We start from the raw sequence: 22,408 nt of genomic DNA, 5'->3' as shown, positions 1-22,408 counted from the left end.
CTGCGGGGGTAGGCGCCAGGGGTGCGCGAGGAGTTCGGGAGGGGGCTACGGAGGGTGCGGCCGGGCGTTTGGACGCACGGGGAGTAGCCCGCGCTGGGCGGCCAGGGGCGCGTGATCGGGGGCGGCGACGCGATGGGCTGGGGTGGGGACTGAGCCCCGAGTCCCGGGGCGCGGGGCGTGCGCGCGGGGCTGCTGCGCCCGTCCCGCGGGGACCTCGGGTGCCACGGTGGGGCGCGTGTCAGAGACCGTGCAACTGCTGTCCGCGGTGACGTGCGGCGGGGGCGGGACCAGGTGCGCCCCCTCCCCCAGCCTCCCGGAAGCGAGCCGCCGCGGGGCATTGTGGGCAGTGTGGTCCCTTCTAGCGCCAAGCAGCGGAGGCCGTGAGCGCGCAGGTAGTGGGGTTCCCCTGTCTGCTGGAGCTCCGGGGGCGAGGACCGGGGGCTGCGGGAGGAGCGCGGGGCTGCACGCGCTGCGAGTGTCGGGGTGGAGGGGGGCCGGTGGCTCTGGGGCCCGGGGAGAGCACAGGGCGCATGGGCCCCTGGTGCCGGGCTGGGCGCGGGGGCGCTGGCGCTGAGTGAAGGGGCGGTGAGTCCCACGTGCAGCCTCGCCCCATGTGGGAACCCAGGCGCACGCTCCAAGCGTCTGTCACCTTCGGTCTCCGCGCGGGCCTGTGGAGAAGCCCCCGGTGCGCTTCTGGTCTCCAGCCAAGCCACTGTCGTTTCCTGCGCCTGGAGTCTGTAATTGTGAACAACTTCCCCTTGGAACACTTCCTGGCGCGGTTGGAGCCCAGCGCTGGAGACTGTCCAGAGCAGTGGGACGCTCTACACGTCTACGGGAGGAAAGCTATCCCCCGGGTCCTATCCGAAACACTTGTCCTGAGTGTCCAGGTGTCCGCCAGGCACACACGTGTGTTCGTGGGGTTCCTCGCCACGTGGGGATCCCCGGCCGCAGGTCTCAGATTACAGGCTGGAATCGGGGCCAGCTCGGAACTCCGGAAAGCATGCAGAAGCAGCCGTCTCCCAGGCTGCCCACAGTGCCGGAGCCGGAGTCCTCGGAGCTCCCTGCTGGGGGCCCAGCCTCGCTAGGGGAGAACCTTGCTCCGCGTCCGCCCTTTCCTCTGCAGCCCCATCCCAGGCCCCAGTACAGGTGGCCTTTCCTCCCGGGGGCCCTGCTGCTCCCGGGATGGGGCCACGCAGCTCCCCGTGACCCTGCGGTCCAGCCATGGGCCCATGAGCTGGCAGCCCTCCACTCGTTTTGGAAGCTTTGGGCAGCGCGTCCGGTGGTGCGGAGCCAAGTGTGGGAGACTGTGGGAGGGACGCACCTTCCAAAGTGGGCCCCGCCTGGTGTGGCGGGTGTCCCTGTAGTTCAGATCAGTGCCACCGCTCACGGCCCCGGGTGGTGGTCCCGCAGCGGCCACAGTGCCGGCTCCTTGAGGCCTGGCCCTCCTCTCTTCAGTGAGGCCTGTAGGGGCGTTTCCGCCTGTGACTGGTGACAGAGGTCGGCGCTGCCTCGCGGCCCCCTCCCCGCAGTTCTGCCCTGGGTGCCCCGGCAGGGGCCCCCTCACCGTGGGGAGCCAGGGGTGCTGGTGAAGGGCAGGCCCAGGACTGTGCCCCCCACGAGAAGTTGGAGGAGGGCCTTATGTGGGTGGAAGGGACAGATTTTAAAGCAACGCCCAGGAAAAAACGTCAAGCAGGAATGAAAGTGGCCATTTCTGAAGGGAGCCCCGGGGGTCTGGTACCTTCTGTGCTCCTTGGCATCCTCACTGCTGTGTCTGCTCCCCTGGCACGGGGCAGGGGGAGGCTGGCTCCAGGGGTCACTGGGCCGCCACGGGACGGTAGAGGTTTCCTAGGATAGGCAGCTGCCTTTGTCCGGGGTGGCATCTTCACTCACGTCCTTGGAGAGCACCCTGGCACCCGGGCTGAGTGAGAAGCACAGAGGTAGTTTGAGTCCCTCTTTCTGGTGCGTGTAATGGCCCTTCCCAGCCCCGGTGAGAAGGCTGCCTTCCTTCGGCCACCCCTTCTGGGTGGCAGGCCTGAGGCTCAGGGGCTCCTTGAACAGATGTTTTCGGAGACAGCAGGTAGAAGGCTCCCCGTGCAGCCTGGGAGACCCGCCAGCCAATGGGCTGCAGCCCAGAGGCGAGACCATGTGCATGTGAGCCCAAGGTGAGCTCCTGGCCCTTTGCTTCCTGTGATCCAAGAGCAGAGGAGGCCTGGGTTTCTCCCTGCTGGCTGGGGGAGGCCCCTCCTTCCTTCCAGCTGTCCCGTAACTCAGGAGGAAGGTGAGGGACTCCAGCACTGAGCACAGCGTCCCCAGACTGTAGGGGTGGGGCTGGGAGGGAGGGGGCACAGCTCGTGGGACATGTAAACCCCGTCCTTCAGCCCTGCTCCCCGGGTGTCAGCAGACACTGCCCCCTACCCCTAACCCCCCCGCCCCCTGCCACAGCTCCCTGGCCATTGCAGGGTGTGGACCCTTGCATGTCCTTGCTTCTGGGGGTGGCGGTGGTCCACCACAGTGTTGTGACCCTGGAGGACTCCTGGGACCCTCAGGGCTGGGCCCCGGGGCCCTGGGGCCCATCTGCGTGTCGGTGGAGGTGGAGGCGGGATTGCGGTGTTGGCCTGAAATGCTGGAGGCGGAGCTCTTATCGGTGATGAGCTGGGAATCCCGAGGCAGCAGCTCCCTGCGTGCTCACCTGTTTGGGCGTGTCTGGGGGCCGTGTCAGGGTGCAGAGTCCTGGAGTGTGTCCGAGACCTTCAGACACACTTGTGACAAGCTCTCACTGCAGTCTCAGAAGCACCGCCTTGGGGTTTCAGAAGCCACGTGAGTCCAGGAAATAGAAAGAAGAAGCTGGTGAGCTTGCGGGGTTCTGGTATCTGAGACTTCCGCCCCGGGATTCGGGGACGCCAGGTAGGGAAGCCTGTGTCGTCTCTTTGAGCGCAGGGGCCCCTGGGGGACAGGGAGGGTGGGGCGCGCTCCTGGGGACCCTGGGCTTGGTAAATTCTTGGCTGCTCACCCCACACGGGGTGCTTGTCTGGCGGACAGTGTGCATTTCTCTGGCGCCCAGGGGGCAGTGCCCTGGGAGTGGGAGAGTGAACTTGGGGGACTCCTGGGGCTGGAGTGGGGGACGGTGTGTGCACCCCCTGCCCCAAACATCAGAGTCTTTCTGCTGGAGCCATTTGGCCTGTGTGCTCTTGGGGACCACACCTCCCCGGGGGGAGGGGTGCCGGGGGAGGGGCCGGGTTCCAGCCCCCGTCCTAGCTGGTGTTTTGCCTGGCCCTTGAGAACGTTGGGACCTAGAACCCTGTAACTCCTGGGCCACTGTTGACCCCCTCACCCGTACCCTGCCCCTCATTGTAGCTTCACAAACAAACCTGCCAGCCGCAGCTTCTTCAGGGGTTTACTGCTGTCACACAGCAGCCCCCCCATTTTCCCTCAGTCTCAGAAATAAACACAGGAGGAAATAAGAACAGCCGGGCTCTGACTGTCATAGTTCCCCTTGCTGAGCAAGGGCCAGGCCTGTGTTGAAATTGTGGTACTGGGGTGAAGTCTTACTCTGCCCTCGGTGGCCCCTGGGGGTTCTCTGCCCCCATCCCCGACCCTGGACTGTGGTCTGGTGTGTGCCTGGCCCGGCAGGTCCTCCTCCTGCCACGTCCTCTGGGCCATCGCGGGCGCGACTGTTTCTCCTCTGGGCCTGGCACTTGGACGTGCCTGGTGCTGGGACACAGTGAGGATCAGGCCGTCAGACCTTGCGGGGGAGGTGCACGCAGCCCAGCACTCGCACGTGAGATGAGCCCGGTGTCCCCGGGGACCTGGATCTTAAATTGCATTTAGTTTTCATTACTTAACATTTCTGGGCCCCACGTGGTTGGCAGCCACCCTGTGGGAGCTGCAGCCCTGGAGCCCCCAGAAGTGGTGACAGTGTGGCCTGGCTGGGCCTGGCTCCTGGGTCGTCACAAGCTCCAGGTTGGAGCACGGGGCTGGGACTGGGGCTGGGGCTGAGGCCTCTCCACCTTGTGAGGTTGAGCCCGATTGAATGACAGGGGGAGGAGCCCTTTGCAGCCAAGTTTCCGGGGGTGGGAGACGGCTGCGTGCTGTCTGCTGAGCTGCCCTGACTCTGGCTCTCCTTCCCAGGTACAGAGTCCCCTTCGGTCTCCTGCAGGGCCACCGGGGACCTGGGCAGCATGGCCCTCTCCGGCCCGGAGGTGGAGAAGCAGGTCCCGGCGGAGCCCAGGCCAGGCCGCAAGCTGCAGTCCTGGTGGAGCCTGGTGTTCTGCCTCTGCTTCTACGGCTTCATGGCCCAGATGCGACCCGGGGAGAGCTTCATCACGCCTTACCTCCTGGGCCCCGACAAGAACTTCACGCAGAAGCAGGCACGTGGGTGCGCGTGTGGGCGGGACCGGCCGGAGTGCGGGGGCTGCTCGGGCTGCGGGCGCTGGCGGCTACCAGGTCCCCGCTGTTAGAGGGATGACGGGTCCGGCAGAGGGGTCCATGCCTGCCGTGGGCCTCTGAGGGGAGAGCGCAAGGGGGCCCCCGCCCGCCCGCTGGGCCCTTGCTTCCAGCATAGGCCTGTTTGCCCAAAGGGATTACGGAAGGAATTTGCCTTTTGCTCAGAACAAGGACAAAGGATCTCATTGGAACCTGACTAATAAGCTTATACCCGACGGGAGTTTCTAGGGTCAAACGTGTAGTAGAAGCAGCAACAGGCAGTGTCCCTCCCTGTTTCTGTCTCCATAAAATAAAACAAATCCAAAGGGCTCAGAGGCCGTTGGTTGATGAAGCTCACGGTCAGGGCTGTGGTCACCACACCTGCTCGACCTGCCTGAGGACCGCCCGCCACCCCAGAACCTGGCCCCGGCCCGCCAGCCCTGTCTGTCCCCTCCAGGGTGGCCGCCGGCCTCCACACCCCCTGTCGCTGGCCCCCGTTGGCTCCCACCTGGATTTCCCACTTGATTTCTTCAGGGAGCCCCTGCCTCTCCCTGGCCCAGAGCTCGGCCCCAACCCCTCACCGACCCCAGAATTAAGTCACATGGAGTCGCCGTGCAGATGAGTCCTGCCCCCTCAAAGTAGTCCTCTTGGAAAATGGACACACCAGGGTGCCCGGGCCGCGTGCACAGGCTCAAAGCTGTGTGTGTGTGATTGTGTCTGACCGCACGGCCAGCACTGCAGCCAGAGGGGTCACTTCCCAGGTGAGTCCGGGGTGGGGGCTTGCCTCCCTCGAGCAGCCGGTCTGGCACATCCCTCGCTCACTGATTGGCCAGTTCCCTGGACACCACTGTGTTCTGCAAGGGGCTGTCTTCCACTGCGGAGATGACGTAGGAGTGAGTGGGAAGCTCCGTGAAAGTAACAAGAAGGAAAACCTGTCATGAACTCCCCCCACCTGCCCTCTTAGCTCACACAGTAACTGATTAAACAGTAGGTCGCAGAAATTAAGCCACCCCCCAGGCCTTGGGCGCGACCAGAGGATGGCAGAGGCCCGTCTGGGAAGAGCCCAGTGGGTCTGTGGCCGTCCCACACAGATTCGGGCTGCTGCCACCCAACTTGCATTCAGGGCCTCAAACCTCAAACAGAGGGCCTGCCCGCCCCTGCCCCAGGGGTCTCCGGGGCCTCCAGCTCGTCCCTGGGGGGAGACGCTGCTGCTGGTGGCCTCCTGCTGTGACCCCCTGAGCGCGAGGCCGCTGCCGGCTCCTCGGGCCAGCACCCGCGAGGCGCTGTTGAGTCCCTGCCCATCTGATAGATGGGAGAGCTCGCTGCCGGGTTTGCATTTCCTCGATGTCTGCCGCGGTCCCGTGTTCCTGGCTGTCCCCGGAGCGAGGCCTCGGCCGGTCTCCCCTCCCTGCGGGCGTCTGCCTTCCTGTGCCTGGCGGGCTCCACCGCCTGTGGGCAGCGGCTTCTCCTGTCTGCGCTGGCCGCCTCCCCGCTTGCCGTGTCCGTTGATGCCACAGCTTCGCCTTTGAATTCTGCCGGATTTTCCTTTCGGTTTGTGCTGAGGGTTTCCCCGCGTGCCGCCGCCCCCGGTTCGTGGAGCACCTCCGGGAGGGTCCGAGCTTTGCTTTGCGCCTTTGGGCCTGTGATTGCTCTGCATCTGAGCTGCCTGGGTTGGGTCAGGCCCCCACCCACTCCGTGATGACCCCTGCCCTTCACATCATGACCCCTGCTGTGTGAAGGGCACTTCACACAGCAGTCCTTCCAAGCCCGTGGCTGACCCTGCCGTGCTGGCGGGATCCTCTGTGACGGCCCCTGTCCTGTCCTCCCTCCCCATCAGGCAGGACTCGGCGCCCCTCTGGGTGCTGCCAGGTGTTGACTCTAGGGGCTGCTCCTCTTGGAATTCAGGTGCCCTCTGGCCTGGCCTGGCCCTGCCCTGCTCCCCGGGTCCTGCCGGTCCTCAGGGCCCCCGGCGCCCCGTCCTGGTCCTGGCTGCTGTGGGGCCCCAGCCAGGCCTCCTGACTTCAGAGCAGCTGCTGCCCTGAAGCCACCTGGGTCATGACCTGGGCCCAGCTCCCACGTCCTGCCCGTCAGCCTGGACCCGGCCCGTCCAAATCGAGGTGTTGAGAACGTGGCCCAGCGATGCTGGACCGAGGCCAGTAGGAGGCCGTCCTCGTGCCAGCTGCCCCAGGGACTTTGTGGGTGCCCGTGTGCTTGCCCAGCCTGAGAAGTGTGGGCAGCGGCAGCAGGAGGGAAAGACCAGCTGGTCTCCCTCGGCTCTGACCCCGTGGCCCTTGCAGCTGTGCAAGCTGTCTGCCAAGAGGTTTCGTCAGCTAGCTGAGGGATGGTTTGGCGTTCCAGGAATTTTCCATAAACAAGGCTCTGACCCCTCTGGGACCAGCGTTGACTATTCACCCTGCCCCGGGGACGGACTTGCACCAATGCCGTCTTGGACTGTCCTGGGGCATTAGTGCTCAGTGTTTGGGGGACCACAGCCTTTGGGGTCAGCCATGGCTTCTGGTGGACGTGTGGTGCAGGAGGCCACCGGGCAGGGGGGCCCTGGAGGTGGTGGATGTGCGTGCCAGCCCAGGGTCCTGGGCACAGCCTGGGAAGCGCTGCCCTGGGGCTGGCTGGCCAGGTGGCACATCCTGGGTGGACAGATTCGAGGGCTGCAGGAACCTGCAGGTGAGCCGGCCGCTGAGCAGTGGGCTTGGCTGGGCCCCACGTGCTGGCCTGGGCTCGGCCCCGGGTCCTCGGCAGCGTCTGTGAAGTGGGCCTCGGTGCCTGCTGGCCTTGCAGGGCTGAGGGCCCCCTGGGCTGGTGCAGGGATCGCCCCATGGTGTTAGCAGGTGGTCAGGTCTGAGTCAAGGTTAGCGCCCTGAGTCAGGTAGGACCCAAGGGAGGCCAAAGGCTCTGAGAGCCCAGCAGGGCCCGAGGCTCACCTGGTGCTGACCTGGCTGATCTGAGCCATGGCCGGGCCCTGGGCAGCGTCGGGTGGAATCCCTGGGTGGGGCTCTCAGTCGGAGCCCCTGGGAGGTGTCGGATGGGGTCTGGTGCAACTCCTGTGAGGGGCCACCTGCTGAAAACCCACCTGGGGCCTCAGGAGAGGCTCTGAGCACAGGGTGCCTCCCGTGTCCATCCCCCAGGAAGGGGCCAAGGCCAGGGACCTGGGCCTCTCGTGAGCTGGGACCTCTTGCTGGGGGCTGGGCCCAGGTGGGTCCAGGATGGCCCTTCCTGGGCGGCCAGGGACACAGCTGGCTGTCATCCCAAGTGGGTCTGTGGCTCTGGCCTCTGCCCTGTGTGCCCAGCAGGGACGGTCCTACTGGGCCAGCCCTCTTTGAGTGGAGAGCTGAGTGGCCGAGGCTGCGGGCGGCTGCCTTGGTGGAGCCGGGAGTCCTGGGTCCCATGGACACATCCCCCTAGTCCTGCCTGGCAAAGGGGGGTTGAGGGCCCGGTCCTCTCCTGCATCCCCTGTGCCCTGGGACCGAGTGGGACCGGCCACTGAAGGCCTTCCTTGGTGGCCAGCATGAGTGTAGATTGGTCACAGCTCTGTTTTCTGTATCGGTAGACTTCAGGTGAAATCATATCATGTTTTTATTTCGTTAGAAACAAGCCTGGATCAGCATGGCTTAGCATGTAGTTACTGATTATTTTCAGCGTACTTACCAGCTCTCTGTGTGTGTCAGCACCGAGCTACTGTCTGAGAGGCACGCCCGTGGGAGATGGGGTCAGGGTAGAGCACGGTCGGGGGTCGGGCTGTGCTTTGCTCCATTTCCCTGGCTGCCCTGGACAGTCTTAACAGGCTGCACGTTTTTGGAGGACGGCGCTCCCCACGTAGTCCTGGGGGCGCCGCGCTGAAGGGGTGCGTGGGGTCCGGGTGGGGCTCCCAGGCACCCGGCCAAGCCCGGTAGATGTGATGGGCGCCGGGCGCTCCCGGGGCTCGGGGTCATACGCCTGCCGTCCCGCAGGTCACCAACGAGATCACGCCCGTGCTGTCCTACTCCTACCTGGCGGTGCTGGTGCCCATCTTCCTGCTGACCGACTACCTACGCTACAAGCCGGTGCTTCTGCTGCAGGGCCTGAGCTACGTGTCCGTGTGGCTTCTGCTGCTGTTCGGCTCGTCCGTGCTGCACATGCAGGCCATGGAGTTCTTCTTCGGCATCACCATGGCGGCCCGCATCGCCTACTCCTCCTACATCTTCTCGCTGGTGCCCGCCGCCTGCTACCAGCGCATGGCCGGCTACTCGCGGGCCTCCGTTCTGCTGGGCGTCTTCACCAGCTCCGTGCTGGGCCAGCTGCTGGTCACGATGGGCAGGGTCCCCTTCTCCACGCTCAACTACATCTCGCTGGCTTTCCTCACCTTCAGTCTGGTCCTCACGCTCTTCCTGAAGCGCCCCAAGCGCAGCCTCTTCTTCAACCGCGGAGCGCCCGCGAGTGCCGGGGCCTCGCCCTCCGAGCTGGACCGGATGAACCTGGGCCAAGGGCAGCCCACGGGTGGGAAGCTGGGCCGGCTGCCGGCCTCCTGGCGGGACTCGGTGCTCGCGCACATGCTCCGTGAGCTGGGCCGCACCGCGCGGCTGCCGCAGCTGCGCCTCTGGTCCCTCTGGTGGGTCTTCAACTCCGCCGGCTACTACCTGATCGTCTACTACGTGCACATCCTGTGGAACGTGGTCAACCCCACCACGGACACCACGAGGGTCTACAACGGCGGGGCGGACGCCGCCTCCACTCTGCTCGGTACGCCCCGCCTGCCTCACCCAGACAGCGGTGACCCGTGAGGCCGAGGACGGCGCTGACGCGTCTTGTCTCCCCAGGTGCCGTCACCTCCTTTGCCGCCGGCTTCGTGCAGCTCCGCTGGGCGCTGTGGGCCGAGCTGATCATCGCGGTGGTGACGGTGCTGCAGGCCGGGCTGGTCTTCCTCATGTACAGGACCAGCAGCATCTGGCTGTGCTACTCGGCCTTCGTGCTCTTCCGTGGCTCCTACCAGTTCCTGGTGCCCGTCGCCACGTGAGTCGGGCTGGTGGGGGGTGGCCACGTGGCACTGCTGGCAGGAGAGCCCCGAAAGACCGCAGCCGAGGGTGGGCAGCTGGAGGGTCGTGCGCCGTGTGTATCGAGAGGCCTCCTTCCGGAAGGTTCCACGGGTAGCTGCAGGGCTATGTGCCGGGCAGCGTGGAGCGGGTGTGCTGGCACGTCGCTCACATCAGGAGGCGCGTGAGCCCTGGGTGCCTTTAGCCAGGGCCCCGCTTGTCCACAGCGCGCCCCGTCCTGGCCACCGGGATCGCGGGGCTGGGCAAGGAGCCATGTGGGCATCCCCTTTGCTCCCCTCTTGAGCCACGGTGTCCACAGGGACCGGACCTCGGGAGGTCCTTTCTTCCAGTCTCCTGGCCCTGCTGTCCCATCCTGGGTCATTCCCATCCCCTCCCACTCCTGCTGCTGGGCACAGTGGCCCACAGCCCAAGAGTGACTGGGTGACCCAGCTTGCCTTCTGCCCGGGGGAGCCCTTCCCCTGACGCCCTTGTGTTCCTCACACTCCTGGGGATGCTCCAGCACTGGCCCGGGGACATCCCGGGAGCTGCCTGCCGACCACCCGTGCCTTCCAGACCCTTCCTCAGCCCGCATCTCGCTGGCTTCTGACACCCTCGTACACCCTTTGAATTGGACCTGTCACGAAGCTGCACACGTACACCATGTGTTCACCCCAGACACGTGCTCACACCGTACGTGTTCACACCGTAACATGCCCTCATGCCACGCACAGCACACATGCTCAGGACACCTCCTGCACCTGGCAGGTGGCCTGTCATTGTCTCCCGCTGTTTGGCCCTAGCTCCGCTCCGAGCCCCGTCTCCCTGGGGGCACCTCCCGCCCCACTTGGACTGCCCACTCCGGTCACGCCCAGCGAGATCTGTCCCTGCCTGGTGCTGAGCTCAGACCGTGTCCTCGAACTCCTGACCCTCTGCAGCCGTCGCCCCGCAGTGTGGTGGCCTGATTGCCCTGAGCCGTCTCACAGGAGCGCCCGGCACCCAGCGTCCCTCTCCTGCCCTGGGCTGCGTCCTTCCTTTCCTCCCCGTCAGGGTCAGTGCTGCCCAGACACCCCGACTACCCTGGCCCTGCTCTCTTGATTTCTGCTCCTAATGCCCCCCTGCCCGCGTGGCCATGGCTGTGGCCTGGACTCTGTGCACACTGGACGCTGTGTCCTCCTCTCCTGACACTCAGCCTGGAAACGTCCCACCTGTCCCGTCACTGTCAGCGTTTCGGAACGGGCGCCAGGGCCGTGGGTGTCTTTCCCTCCCTTTCCTTCTCCCAGGACCACTTAGTGTCTCACGTGTTCTTGTTAATTGTAAAAGCCATAGATGTTCGTGGCAAAAAGATCCGATACGATGCAGAAAAGGTCAAATGTGAGGCAGAAAGGCGTGAAGGAGACAGCAGACCTCCTCAGACCCCAGCCCCCGTGGCTGACGTGGGTATTGGGCTGCCTGGAGCGAGCCGGGGTCACTCTGCACCCCTGCCCCTCGTAACCGCGTGGCTCCATGTCAGAGGGCATTGTCGTCTGTCCTCCTGGTGATGAGGCCCCTGTCTCCGATATCTTCCTGTGACAGACAACATGGGAGCCACCCCCTCTCACCTACATTTTTCTTCCCAAATTCTGACAATGGCCTCAGGTGGGTCCTGGAAGGGAGCCGGCCAGGTCAGAGGGCACGTGCTTTGGAAGGGGGTTTCAGAGACGTCGCAGACGCTGTCCAGGCAGGCACACAGCCCCTGCGGGTGGTGGAGGGCGGCCCGCGGGCCAGTTGCCTTTCCCTGGTGTCCTGCCCAGTTTATACCTGTGGCTTCTTTTTCTGCCGGGATTTCTTTTTTCCCGATTGTCTGCAGTGCGCTTACCTCTACCACATGTGACGGGAGCCTTTTATTATGTGTTGCCGTGTTACCGTTTGCTTTAATCCGACTCTCGGAGTTCGCGCAGCACTGCCTGAGTCAGTTGTGTGTGTGGTGTGGCGTCCTGCCCGCGCCTGCGGGACCTGGCCCAGCGCCCGCTTCCCGGGAGTGAACCTGCCGTTAGGGACCTTTGATCCACCGGCTGTCTTCTCTTAGTTAGTGCACCGTTTGTCACGTGACTGCTCATCCTTGCCCTTCGTGTACTGCCCCTTCCCCCTGAGCCCCCAGCAGAAGCTCCTCGGTCATTCTCTGTAAAGGCTTCGTGGGTATTTTTGTTCATTTATTCTTCAGAACTGACACTTCTTGATCAGTTTTTTCTGTTTTTTTTAAAGGCACTTTGGGGCTTTTAATTGGAAGTACGTTCAAATGTTAATTTCTCTGCCGGGCACCGCAGGCTCTGAGTGTATTAATTCCTCTTGCCTTCTTTATTTGTTTTACGGTTCTTTCTGTAATTTACTGAATCATTTAATGACAAAGGACTTTAATCCCGGAATTTTCCTCGTACTCTGTCCGTGCAGTGCCCCATCTGTTAATGCCCGGCTCTCATGAGGCTGATTTTCTGGGAACGCTGTAGTGATTATGACTTACTCTGTCCTGGAGTTACCAGGAGACTTCAAGCATCTCCCGAGGTTGCCTTCTGCACCTGGTTTTGCACTCGCTTTGTGAGTCGTTGCAGGAGGACGTGCCAGGTCAGGACGCAGCCCCAGAGCGGTAGGCAGCCTGGGCACTGGGCGGGTCTCGCCTATGCCCCGCGGCTGTTCCCGGTGGCCCGGGAGCGCTGCCCCGCACCTGGGCCGTCTGCGCCTGTGCGTGCACCTCGCTCCCAGCAGGGTCTGACCTCGCCGCTTCCCCGTTAAGTTTTCAGATCGCGTCTTCTCTTTCTCAAGAGCTCCGCGCCCTTGTCTTCGGAGTCAACACGTTCCTCGCCACTGTCCTCAAGACCATCATCACCCTCGTTGTCTCCGACAAGCGGGGCCTGGGCCTCCCGGTCCGCTCTCAGGTGAGCCCCCGTTTTGGGCTCACTTCCTTGAGGAGGGAAGGCTCTGGGGCGTGTCCTGGCCAGGCCTCCTCGTGGCCACGCAGCCAGTGGTGTTGCCTGTCCCGGGACCCAGACCACAGACCCGCTGAGGGTGGGGCGTCTCCATCCAGACCCCCTGGACTGAGCGGGAGCAGGGAGGGAAGGGTCAGAGGGCCAGGTGGCAGGGACCACAGTCCGGCCTGTGCGGCTCCCTGCCAGGGCTGAGTTTGGGGCTGTAAGTGCCACCCGCATCTGGGCAGTGCGGTGGGCATGCGTGGTCGAGTGTGGCGAGACCTCTGGGGCCTCCAAGGCTGGCCTGGGTGCAGGTGGCTCTGGAGGTGCTCTCACCGGCCCTGGGCGCCCCCTGCACTGGCTGAGGTTCCCGGAGGGACAGAGGCGTGGCCGAGCATCCCCTGTGCCCTCGTTCAGGTCCCTGCCTGTGACGGGTCCTGGCTCACGTGGCAGCCGTCTGTCTCCTCTGTGGAGGGTGTGCCCTCGTTCAGGTCCCTGCCTGTGATGACGGGTCCTGGCTCACGTGGCAGCGGTCTGTCTCCTCTGTGGGGGACAGCAGGGAGTGGAGCTCGTGGGGTTGACGTTGGCGCCTGCTGGCCCCTTTCCCGGCCCCTCCCTCCATCCAGTCCTAGGCGGGTCCTCGGTCTTCCAAGAAGAACTTGAGAATTCCTCTTCGCTGTGAGACTGGGGGCCACTCGGGCATGTGACTCCCAGTGGCCTCACCCAGGGCAGGACCAGTCTTGAGTGAGCTGGAATTAGCCAGAGGATGGTCCCGTGGGAGGGATTGTCACCGGGCTCCCCCGGGGATCGTGCCCCGCCCTCTGCCTGTGGGACGCAGCCTCCATCTGCTGGGAGCCCAGACCTCCCTGGGGCTTGTTCGGCTCCGTGGAGAAGTCCCAGCCCTCCGTCCGAGGTGCCTTGGTGATCCCAAAGCTGGCCAGGAAGGAAGTCCCAGGCATGAGAGACCCTCTTGTTCGGAAACTGGCTGTCTGGATGGGGTTTGGACATCCATTTTGGTGAAGGACATCAGAGCCTCTGGTCCTTTGTGTCCACATGGGCAGGCAGGTCTTGGCCCTTGGTCACCAGTGGGGCCCTCCAGGGACACTGCCCCATCCACCCCAGGCTGAACACTGGGGACTGTGGCTGAGCAGGGTGGCCAGGCTGGACTCAGGTCCACAGGGCCATGTGCCACTGCACCTACGGGGTGGGCGGGAGGGGTTGTCCGGAGAGCACAAGGCCTGTCGTCCAGAGGTGGCGGGCTGGGGCCTCCTTCCCTGGGGACCCTCCAGGGGAGGCCTCTCCCCGAGAGCGGTGGCCTCGCAGGGGAGCATGTTGTCCCCTGGCCTTTCCATGGGGCCTTGCCTGGCAGCCGTCCAGCTGGCCTGGGAGGGGCCCCAGTACCTGGGGGAGCCTCTCCGTCCCTGGAGCCCTGGGTGTCCCGGCTCTGGGCAGTGGGGCTTCCGAGGGCCCAAGGCGGGGGGCAGGGGCTGGGCCTTCCTCGCCTGACCTGGCCCCAGCCCCTTCCACGTGACAGGTTCTGGCCACGCTGGGTCAAGCTGACGACAATATATTGATTTTTCTCCTGCTGGATTAATTTCCTGGTTAAAAGGTAACTCTAGAGGTTGGTTCGTAGCTAGAAATCCTGGTGGCATCCAGAAGGAAAGTCGCCCCGGCTCGTCCTACTCACCTTCCCTGCACGTGGTGTTCTGGGTGCCCCCTCCCACCGTCCCGGGTGGCGAGAGTGGGGCAGAGCCGGTGGTGGGAACCAGCACAGAACAGGCAGGGAGCTGGCCTGGGCTGGCTGGTCTTTTAAGTTGAACTCTACTTCTGGGTCACCACACACTCACCTGTGGGGTAACAGGTGATGCAAAGACTCACGTACCTGGTGTGGGCCCAGCCTCCCCACCGGTCACGTCCTGCAGTTCTGCGGTGCGGGCACTCTCGGGATACGGACCGTGCACAGTCGAGATGGGAGTATCCCTCCCTGCCCCCTGCGGCCACACCAGGCCCCCACCCTGCCTCCTTCCCTGACCCCTGGCCACCACGGTCTGCCCCCCATTTCTATAGCGTTGTCATCGCGAGAGTGGGACCCTGCAGCTGTGAGTCGGGATTGCCTTCCCCACTCAGCCCAAGTCCTGGAGATGCATGGCTACTTCACTCCGATCCTTTGCTACATGGGGCTCCGCGGTGGCTGGACCACGGCTCATTTACCCACTCACCGCCAAGAGCCCTGGCTTTATCCAGTTGGGGGCTGCTCTAAACATTTGTTTATAGCTTTTTGTGTGAACGCAGTTTTCCATTTCTCTGGATAAATGCCCTGAAGTACAGTTGTTGAGTCACGTGGTGGCTGCCAGACTGTTTTCCACGGTTGCTGCACCATTTAACATTCCCACTGGCCTGCCTGAGGGATCCGGGTTCCCCACATTCTCATCAGCGTTCAGTGTGGCCACCGTTTCTGTTCGGCCATTCCGAGCCGTGTGGAGGGCTGGTGGTCCCTGTGGTTCCATTTGCATTTTCCCTGGTGGCTGTGACGCTCTTCTCCCCACGTGCAGCTGCCATCTGTACATCCTCTTTGGTGAAGTGTTTCTTCACTTTTCTGCCCATTTCCTAATTGGCTCCTTTGTTTTTTTTTTTTTTTTTGCGGTACGCGGGCCTCTCACTGTTGTGGCCTCTCCCGTTGTAGAGCACAGGCTCCGGACGCGCAGGCTCAGAGGCCATGGCTCACGGGCCCAGCCGCTCCGCGGCATGTGGGATCTTCCCGGACCGGGGCACGAACCCGTGTCCCCTGCATCGGCAGGCGGACTCTCAACCACTGCGCCACCAGGGAAGCCCCTCCTTTGTTTTTCACTTGAGTTTTGAGAATGTCTGTGTATTCTAGGTAGTTGTGCTTTGCAAAGGCTTCTCCCTGCTCGTAGCTCACCATCTTATCTTCCTAATAGGGTTGTTTGTAACATAAGTTATTAATTTTGATGAGGTCTGATTTATTCATTTGTCCTTTTGTGGATCTTAGTTTTGGTGTCACATATAATAACTCTTTGGCCCTGGGTCCCAAAGATTTTCCCCAACATCTAAGTCTGTGACCTGTTTTGAGTTAATTTTTGTGTAAGGTGTGAAGCTTACAACATTTCATTCCTTTGTCTGTGGATGTCTGGTTGCTCTAGCACCATTTGTTGAAAAGACTGCATTGCTTTCCACCACTTGTGTGAGTCTGTTTCTGGGCTCTCTGTCTGTTCTGTTGAGCTATGTGCCTACCCTCCCTCCACTACCACACTGTCTTGCTTGTGTAGCTAGGTGGTAAGTTTTTGAAATTTGGTACACCGATTCCTCCAACTTTGAAATTTAAAAAAAAAATTATTTTAGCTATAATAGTTTCTTTGCCTTTCCCTATAAATTTTAGAGTAATCATGTGTATATCTACAAAAATTTTTGCTGGGCTTTTCTAGGAATTGCATTAAGCTTGTTTATCAATATTGGGGGAATTGACATCTTCTACTATGTAGAATCTTCCAACCTGTGAACATGGTATGTCTCTCCATTTACTTAGAACTTTGATTTCTTTCAGCATTTTGTAGTTTTCAACATGCAAGTACTGTAGTGCTGTGCGTGTTTTGTTAGATTTATTCCTAAGAATTTCCTTTTTTTTTGAGCAATTGTAAATGATACTGTATTTATAGTTTTGGTGTCTGCATTAATCTTCTAGGGCTGCCATAACAAAATATCACAGGCTGGGTAGTTCATGCAGCAGAAATTTATTCTCTGACAGTCTGGAGGCTGGAAGTCTGAGATCAAGGTGTCAGCAGGTTTGGTTTCTCCTGAGGCCTCTCTCCTCAGCATGCAGACGGCCGTCTTCTCCTTGTGTCCCCATGTGGTCTTTCCTCGGTGCGTGTGCACTCCTGGTGTCTCTCTCTTATAAGGAGTCCTACTGGATTAGGGTCCCACCCTCATGACCTCATTTAACCTTAATCATTCCTGAAAGGCCCCATCTCTAAATACAGTCATAGCAGGGCTTGGCGCTTCAACAAATGAATTTGGAGGGACACAGTTCATCTCATCACAGTGCCCAGGTGTTCACTGCTAGTACAGGCAGACCTCATTTATTGTGCCTCACAGATACTGACTTTTTTACAAGTTGAAGGTTTGTGGCAACCCTGCATCATCAGATGACAGCATCTTTTAGCAATAAGGTATTTTTATTAAGGTATGCACACTGTTGTTTTTAGACATAATGCTATCGCACACTTAATAGACTATAGTATCGCATAAACATAATTATTATATGCCCTGGGAAACCAAAAAATTTGTGTGACTTGCTTTATTGCAATATTTACTTTATTGCGGTGGTTCGGAACTGAACAATATCTCTGAGGTCTGCCTGTATAAGAAATACACTGATGTTTGTGAGTTAACCTCGTATAGTCTTTCTGAGGTCACTTATTAGTTCTGGGAGGTTTTTATTTTAATGTTTTTTATCTATTTTTCTTGCCTTACTGTTACTGGCTAGAACTTTTGTCCTTATTATTTCCTTCTTTCTACTTGCTTTGGATTTATTTTGCTCATCTTTCTCTAGGTTCTTTAGATGGGAGCTTAGATAAATCGTATGAGAATTCTTCTTTTCTAATATTTCCATTTCTTGCTATACATTTCCTTCTCAGCCTGCTTTAGCTACACCCCACAGATTTTGATATGTTGTATTTTCTTTTTCATTCATTTCTATGTATTTCTATCTCCTTTCATACTTTCTGGTTGACCTATGATTATTTCAAAATGTGTTGTTTATTTTCCAAGTGTTTTGATATTTTCCTGTTATCTTTCTGTTATTGGTTTCTATTTTGATTATGTTCTATTGTGAGCAGAGAACACAATCTGTATTATTTCAATTCTTATAATTTGTTGAGGTTTGTTTTAGCGGCCAGGACATGGCCTATCTTGTTATAAGCTCCATGTACACTTGAAAAGAATGTGAATCCTGCTGTTTTGGGGTGGAGTGTTCCATAAATATCAATAAGGTCCTATAGTCGATGGTGGTATTGCTTTCTTCTCTATGCTTATGGATTTTTTTGTCTGGCCTATTGTTGAGAAGGGGTGTTGAGGTTTCCATTTATAATAGTGACTTTGTCTATTTCTCCTTTCAATTCTGTCGTGTTTTTGCTTCATGTTTTTGCAGCTTTCTGTTGCATTACACATACACTGGATGTCTTGGTGGATTGAGCCTTTTATCATTATGTAATGTTCTTCTCTGCCTGTGGTCATTTTCTTTTCTCTGAAGTCTACTTTACCTGATATTAATATAGCCATTCTGCTTTCCTTTGGTTAATGTTTACATGACATATTATCTTCCATCCTTTTACTTTTAACTTGACTATATTGTTATACCTGAGCTTCTTGTAGATAGCTTATGGTTGTCGTCACGTTTTTTTAATCCACTCTGCCAATATCTGTCTGTAATTGGTTTATTTAGACCATTTATGTTTAGTGTAATTGTTGATGTATTAGTCCTTATGTCTGCCATTTCAGTTTTTGTTTTCTTTTTATTCTCTCTGCCTTTTGTTTCTGTTTTCCTTTTTTGTGCCTTCTCATAGATTATTTACAGATTCTTCAGAATTTCATTTTGGTTTATCTGTTGTATTTTTGAGTGTATCTCTCACGGTAACTTTTTTGATGGTTGCTCTGTGTATTAAATGGCCAGTTGTAGCGAAGTATTGAAATCTCGCCTCCTTTAGGTCACTTTTCTCTCTACTGCTTAAGTACAAGTGTCTTACTTATTTCTTCTGTATACCATTAGAGCCACCTAAGATAGGATAATAAGTTTTGCTCCAGCTGTCAAACATTTAGGAAACTGAAGAGAAGGAAAGTCTATTTACCCACAACTTCAATCACTGTGTTCTTTCTCCTTCTTGATGTTCCAGGTTTCTTATCATTTACTTTCTGTTTAGAGAACCTCCTTTAAGCATTCTTTTAAGGCAGGTCTGCCGGTGACAAATTGTTTTTAGTTTTTCTTTATCTGAGAATGTCTTGATTTATTTTTCATTCCTGAATTTTTCAGTATGAGAAAAATTTGTCATATCCTTGTGGCCTTCCTGGTTTCTGATGAAAAATCCACTGTCGTTCTAATTATTTTTCCCTTAAGGTGTCATTTTTTTTTTTTCTGGCTGCTTTCAAGATTTTTCCTTTTTCTTTAGCTTTCAAAAATTTGAATATGGTGTGTGTTGGTCTGATTTGGGGGTGTTGTCTTGTTTGGGGTTCTCTCAGCTTCTTGAATCCATAGGTTTATGTCCCTTACCAAACTTGGGAAGTTTTCCCAGTCATTATTTCCTCAAGTACTTTTTCAGCCCCATTCTTTTTCTTTCTTCTTATTTTACACCCATGACACAGTGTTACATTTTGTCCCCTGGAGAATGAGGCTCTGCTTTTTTTCCCCATCTGTTTTCTCTTTGTTGTTCAGATTTGGTGATTTCTATTGTTCCATCTTCCAGTTCACTGATTCTTTTCTCTGTGCCCTCCATTCTGTTGTTGAGACCATTTGCTGAGTATTTATTTTGGTTATTATATTTTTCAATTGTAGCTTTTCTTCTTTATCTCTTCTGTTTCTTTTCTGAGACTTTTTTCGTTTGTCTCAAGCATGTTTGTTATTGCTTGATGAAGCATTTTTACGGTGACTACTTTAAGATCCTTCTCAGATAACTGTAACATCTCTGTCATCTTGGTGTGGGTGTCTGCTGATTGTGTTTCATTCATTTAGAGATCTGTGTGGTTGTAAGTGTGCTGAGTGATGTTTTTTAATGAAACCTGTACACTTTGGCTATAATATTTTGAGACTCTGGCTCTCATTTAATCCTTCTGTTTTAGCTAGCTTCTCCTGACACCAGCCTAGCAGAGGACTAGGGGCATGCACCTCATTATAGCCAGGTGGGGTGGGATTCTAGGCTCCCCACTCAGCCCTCCTCACGCTGAGGGGTGGGGTGGGGCTTCTCCTTACTGCTGGGCAAGGAAGGGAGTGCCAGCTCCGCACATGGCCTGCAGTGGTCAGGAGGGCCATGGTTGCCTCATTACTGCTCCCCACGTGGCCTCCAGTGACACTGGTCGGGGGGGAGCATTCTCACTGCGGCTGGGTGGGGTAAAAGTCCTGACTCTTCAGGGAGGGGGGGCACCACCTGGGGGGAGTGAAAGTCCAGGCTTTCCATGTGGTCCCTACGGGGATGGACATTCCAGCTTCCCACTGGGCCCTGACCAACACCACCCGACGGGGGTGGGGGGTGTACAGCCTGGGTCATGAGGGTGGGGTCTGGCTGGAGGAGCGGGGCTCCCACTCATCAGGGTCCTGTCCTGCTGGGCGGGTGGGGGTCCCTCTCCTGCTCCTTTGGGCACAGCAGCTTTTGTTGAGTGTTTTTTTCTGTTTCCTGGTATTTCTGGTTTGTGGGCTTCTTTGGTTCCTTTAAAAATACGTGCAGCAGAAAGAAAAGAAGCCCAGGGAGCACACTGCCGTGGTGCTCCTTGGATTCCAAGGCCCCAGCTAGTCTGCCCCCATCCACTTTTCAGAGGCACCTTCTGTGTGTCGTCTGTGCAGTGTCCAGGGTTCTAATCGTACTTGCGGGGAACAGGCAAGTCACGCCAGCTCCATCCTCCCGGAAGCCAAGTCCCCGACGTTTCATTGCCTGGTTTTGCTTCTGAAAATGAGCTTTCCCAGAAGGGCTGAGCACGCAGTGCTGAGGGTTTCTCGGGGAGGCCACTCGGGGCAGCTGAGCTCCGGGGCCGTGGGCGGGACTCACGCTCGTCTGGCCCACACGCGAAGGAGACCACCCTGGACCCCCTGCCCCCTGCGGTCTGAGAATCGGGGGGAGTTTCCCGTGTGCTGGGCACTCCTCCCTGTGCATCACCGCTGTGCAGCTTCACTGGTCCCGGGGTGCAGGGCTGCACTGCCCTGGGGCCACGGGGGCTGCGGGGGCCGGGAGACCTGGGCGGCCTGTTCTCCTCCACCAGCCTCCGCCCGCACAGGTGTCCTCCGTGAGGACTTGGCCCCAGAGCCAAGTGCACATTTGCTGTCACACAAGGTGATCGAAGTGCTACGGGGCAGATGGCGGAGGCGCAGAAGTGCTGGGTTTGCAGAAGCTCTGCTGGGTGGGTGGAGGCTGGGCCCTGCTCCGGCCTCCACGACCCCTGGGTGCCCCCGCCCGCCTCACCTGCACCCTCTCTGTTCCAGTTCCTCATCTACTTTGTGTACTTCCTGGTGCTGTTTGTCGCCTATGTGCTTGCGGCCTTGCTGACGGGCCTGCGCCACTTCCGACAGGGCCGCCGCCAGCCCCCGCCACCGGCCCAGGAGCTGATGAGTCCGATGCAGGAGCCGGCCGCGCAGGACGGGCTCGCCCCAGAGGACGGCGTGCGAGCCGTGGGGGAGCAGAGGCAGCAGCCCGAGGCCAAGGCCTGACCCTGCGCGACCTGCTCTCCCGGCCGGTGGGCGGCCAGGTTCCTGGCACCAGACGCAGCGGGCCTGGGCCTTGACCTCAGAGCTGACACATCCCCAGCAGCTGCCTGTCTTCTGGGTGTCAGCAGCCAGGTTTCCGGCATCGTCCACATCGTCAGATGGCGGCACCGGTGACTGACAGGCCCCCGGTGCTCTGTCGCTGAGACCCAAGCCTCGGGGGCCTCCAGCCTCCGTGAGGGGTCCTCGGCTCCCCCGAGCGGGGCACTCCTCAGCCCTGCTTCACGCCCTGGCTGTGACCCGCGGCCTGCTGGGGATGCTCAGGCAGCTGCCCGGCCATTGGGGGCTGCTTTGCTGTCCCTGCCTACACGTGGCCGGTGCGGGGGGTCCACGTGCACGCCAGACCTCCCTGCTTTCACCCCCTTGTCCCAGGGAAATGGCAAGGTGGTCCCAGACGCGAGCCCAGGGGACCCGGTGCCCACGGGGTGACCCGGGCCCTGGGGGTGGGGGCCGTGTTCCTGAGCCTGTGGCTGAACTGTGACGTCTGCAGTTGTCCAGGTGCTTTCGTTGTAAACGACGCTCTGTTCCTTTTTTTGGAAAAAAAAACCTGACAAAAATGAGGACCCTGTTCTGGCTTGTTTCTGGGGGAGAAGTGGGGCGCTGGGGGTGGCGGCCCCGTCGGGTGGAAGCCTGGGAGCACCGGCTCCTCCGCTCTGGGCTTCACCCCAGGTCCTCTCTGCCCTGCGATCCGGAGCTGGGTGGATGCTGACCCGCTCCCGGTGGTGGGGGCCGCTCACGCGCCAGCCCCCGGGGGACTTGCCCACGTCACCCGGGCACTGCCACCGGGCCTGAGAGCCGGTCGTGCTTCCTCTGACACGTGACACCATCCGCTTGGCCCCAGGCACGTGAAGCAGACGCACAGCCCGAGTGAGGGGACCCCTGACTCCACGCATCCATCCGGTCGAGAGGGTCTCAGCCCTGCCCCCCAGCAGGTGAGGACCCAACCCCGTCCTGATCTGAACCCGTCCCCTCCCATGGCCTCCGGCCCTCACCCAGGGTCTTCGGGAAAGGCCGCTGCTGTGAGTTCAGAGCAGGACGCCTGGTGGAGGAGGGGCCGGAGCTGGCTGCCCCCTGGGACCCCTGAGGTCGGGTTGGGTGAGCAGGGCGTCTCGGGGCACCCTGAGGGTCAAGGAAGAGGCTGTACACGCAGCTTGACTCAACTCACGGCCGTTGGTGTGGGTCAGATAGGTCAGGTGGTCCCCAGGCGCCTCCACACAAGACACCACAGCCGACCCCAGGGCGCTGCTGGGAAGGGGCAGCACCCTCTCCATGCTCAGGGAGCTGGCGGGGCTTGATGGGTGGAGGAGGCTCGCCTCTGGTTACTGACCCAGGAGGCAGGGCTCTGCTCGGTGCCCCCCGTGAGCACGACCCAGGGCCCTGATCTCCCGCCTCTGCCTGCTCCCCCTGCAGCCTCCCCACAGGTGCTGGTCCCCCCACTCGGCCTCTGCCACCCCTAGTCCCGAGCCCCTGGGGCACCACTGAGCCCCTGCTCTGTGCAGTGTGCACGGCCCCTCGGGCTCAGACATCTGCCACAGCTGTGGGGGCAT

At 59.4% G+C, this 22,408-nt stretch overlaps 1 protein-coding gene across 9 annotated transcripts; it reads left to right on the top strand.

Moving 5' to 3' along the window:
- The first annotated feature begins 279 nt into the window (after nucleotides 1-279).
- Nucleotides 280-21,422, top strand: SLC19A1 (solute carrier family 19 member 1). Of its 9 annotated transcripts, XM_032631142.1 has the most exons (8): nucleotides 340-392; nucleotides 2,811-2,904; nucleotides 3,631-3,778; nucleotides 4,129-4,367; nucleotides 8,388-9,156; nucleotides 9,234-9,426; nucleotides 12,214-12,355; nucleotides 20,583-21,422. In XM_032631142.1, the coding sequence occupies exons 4-8, from the start codon at nucleotides 4,179-4,181 to the stop codon at nucleotides 20,805-20,807; spliced, it is 1,518 nt and encodes a 505-aa protein (XP_032487033.1). In that variant the 5' UTR covers nucleotides 340-392; nucleotides 2,811-2,904; nucleotides 3,631-3,778; nucleotides 4,129-4,178; the 3' UTR covers nucleotides 20,808-21,422. The 9 variants fall into 9 exon arrangements, with proteins under 9 accessions (XP_032487038.1, XP_032487035.1, XP_032487039.1 ...); XM_032631140.1 differs by lacking the exon at nucleotides 3,631-3,778 and having other exon boundaries at nucleotides 337-392; XM_032631146.1 differs by lacking the exon at nucleotides 3,631-3,778 and having other exon boundaries at nucleotides 372-392; nucleotides 20,670-21,422.
- The last annotated feature ends 986 nt before the right edge of the window (nucleotides 21,423-22,408 follow it).

The sequence above is a fragment of the Phocoena sinus genome, chromosome 4, assembly GCF_008692025.1.
Source record: "Phocoena sinus isolate mPhoSin1 chromosome 4, mPhoSin1.pri, whole genome shotgun sequence".
Taxonomy (NCBI): domain Eukaryota; kingdom Metazoa; phylum Chordata; class Mammalia; order Artiodactyla; family Phocoenidae; genus Phocoena; species Phocoena sinus.
This window is presented reverse-complemented; position numbering and strand designations above follow the sequence as displayed.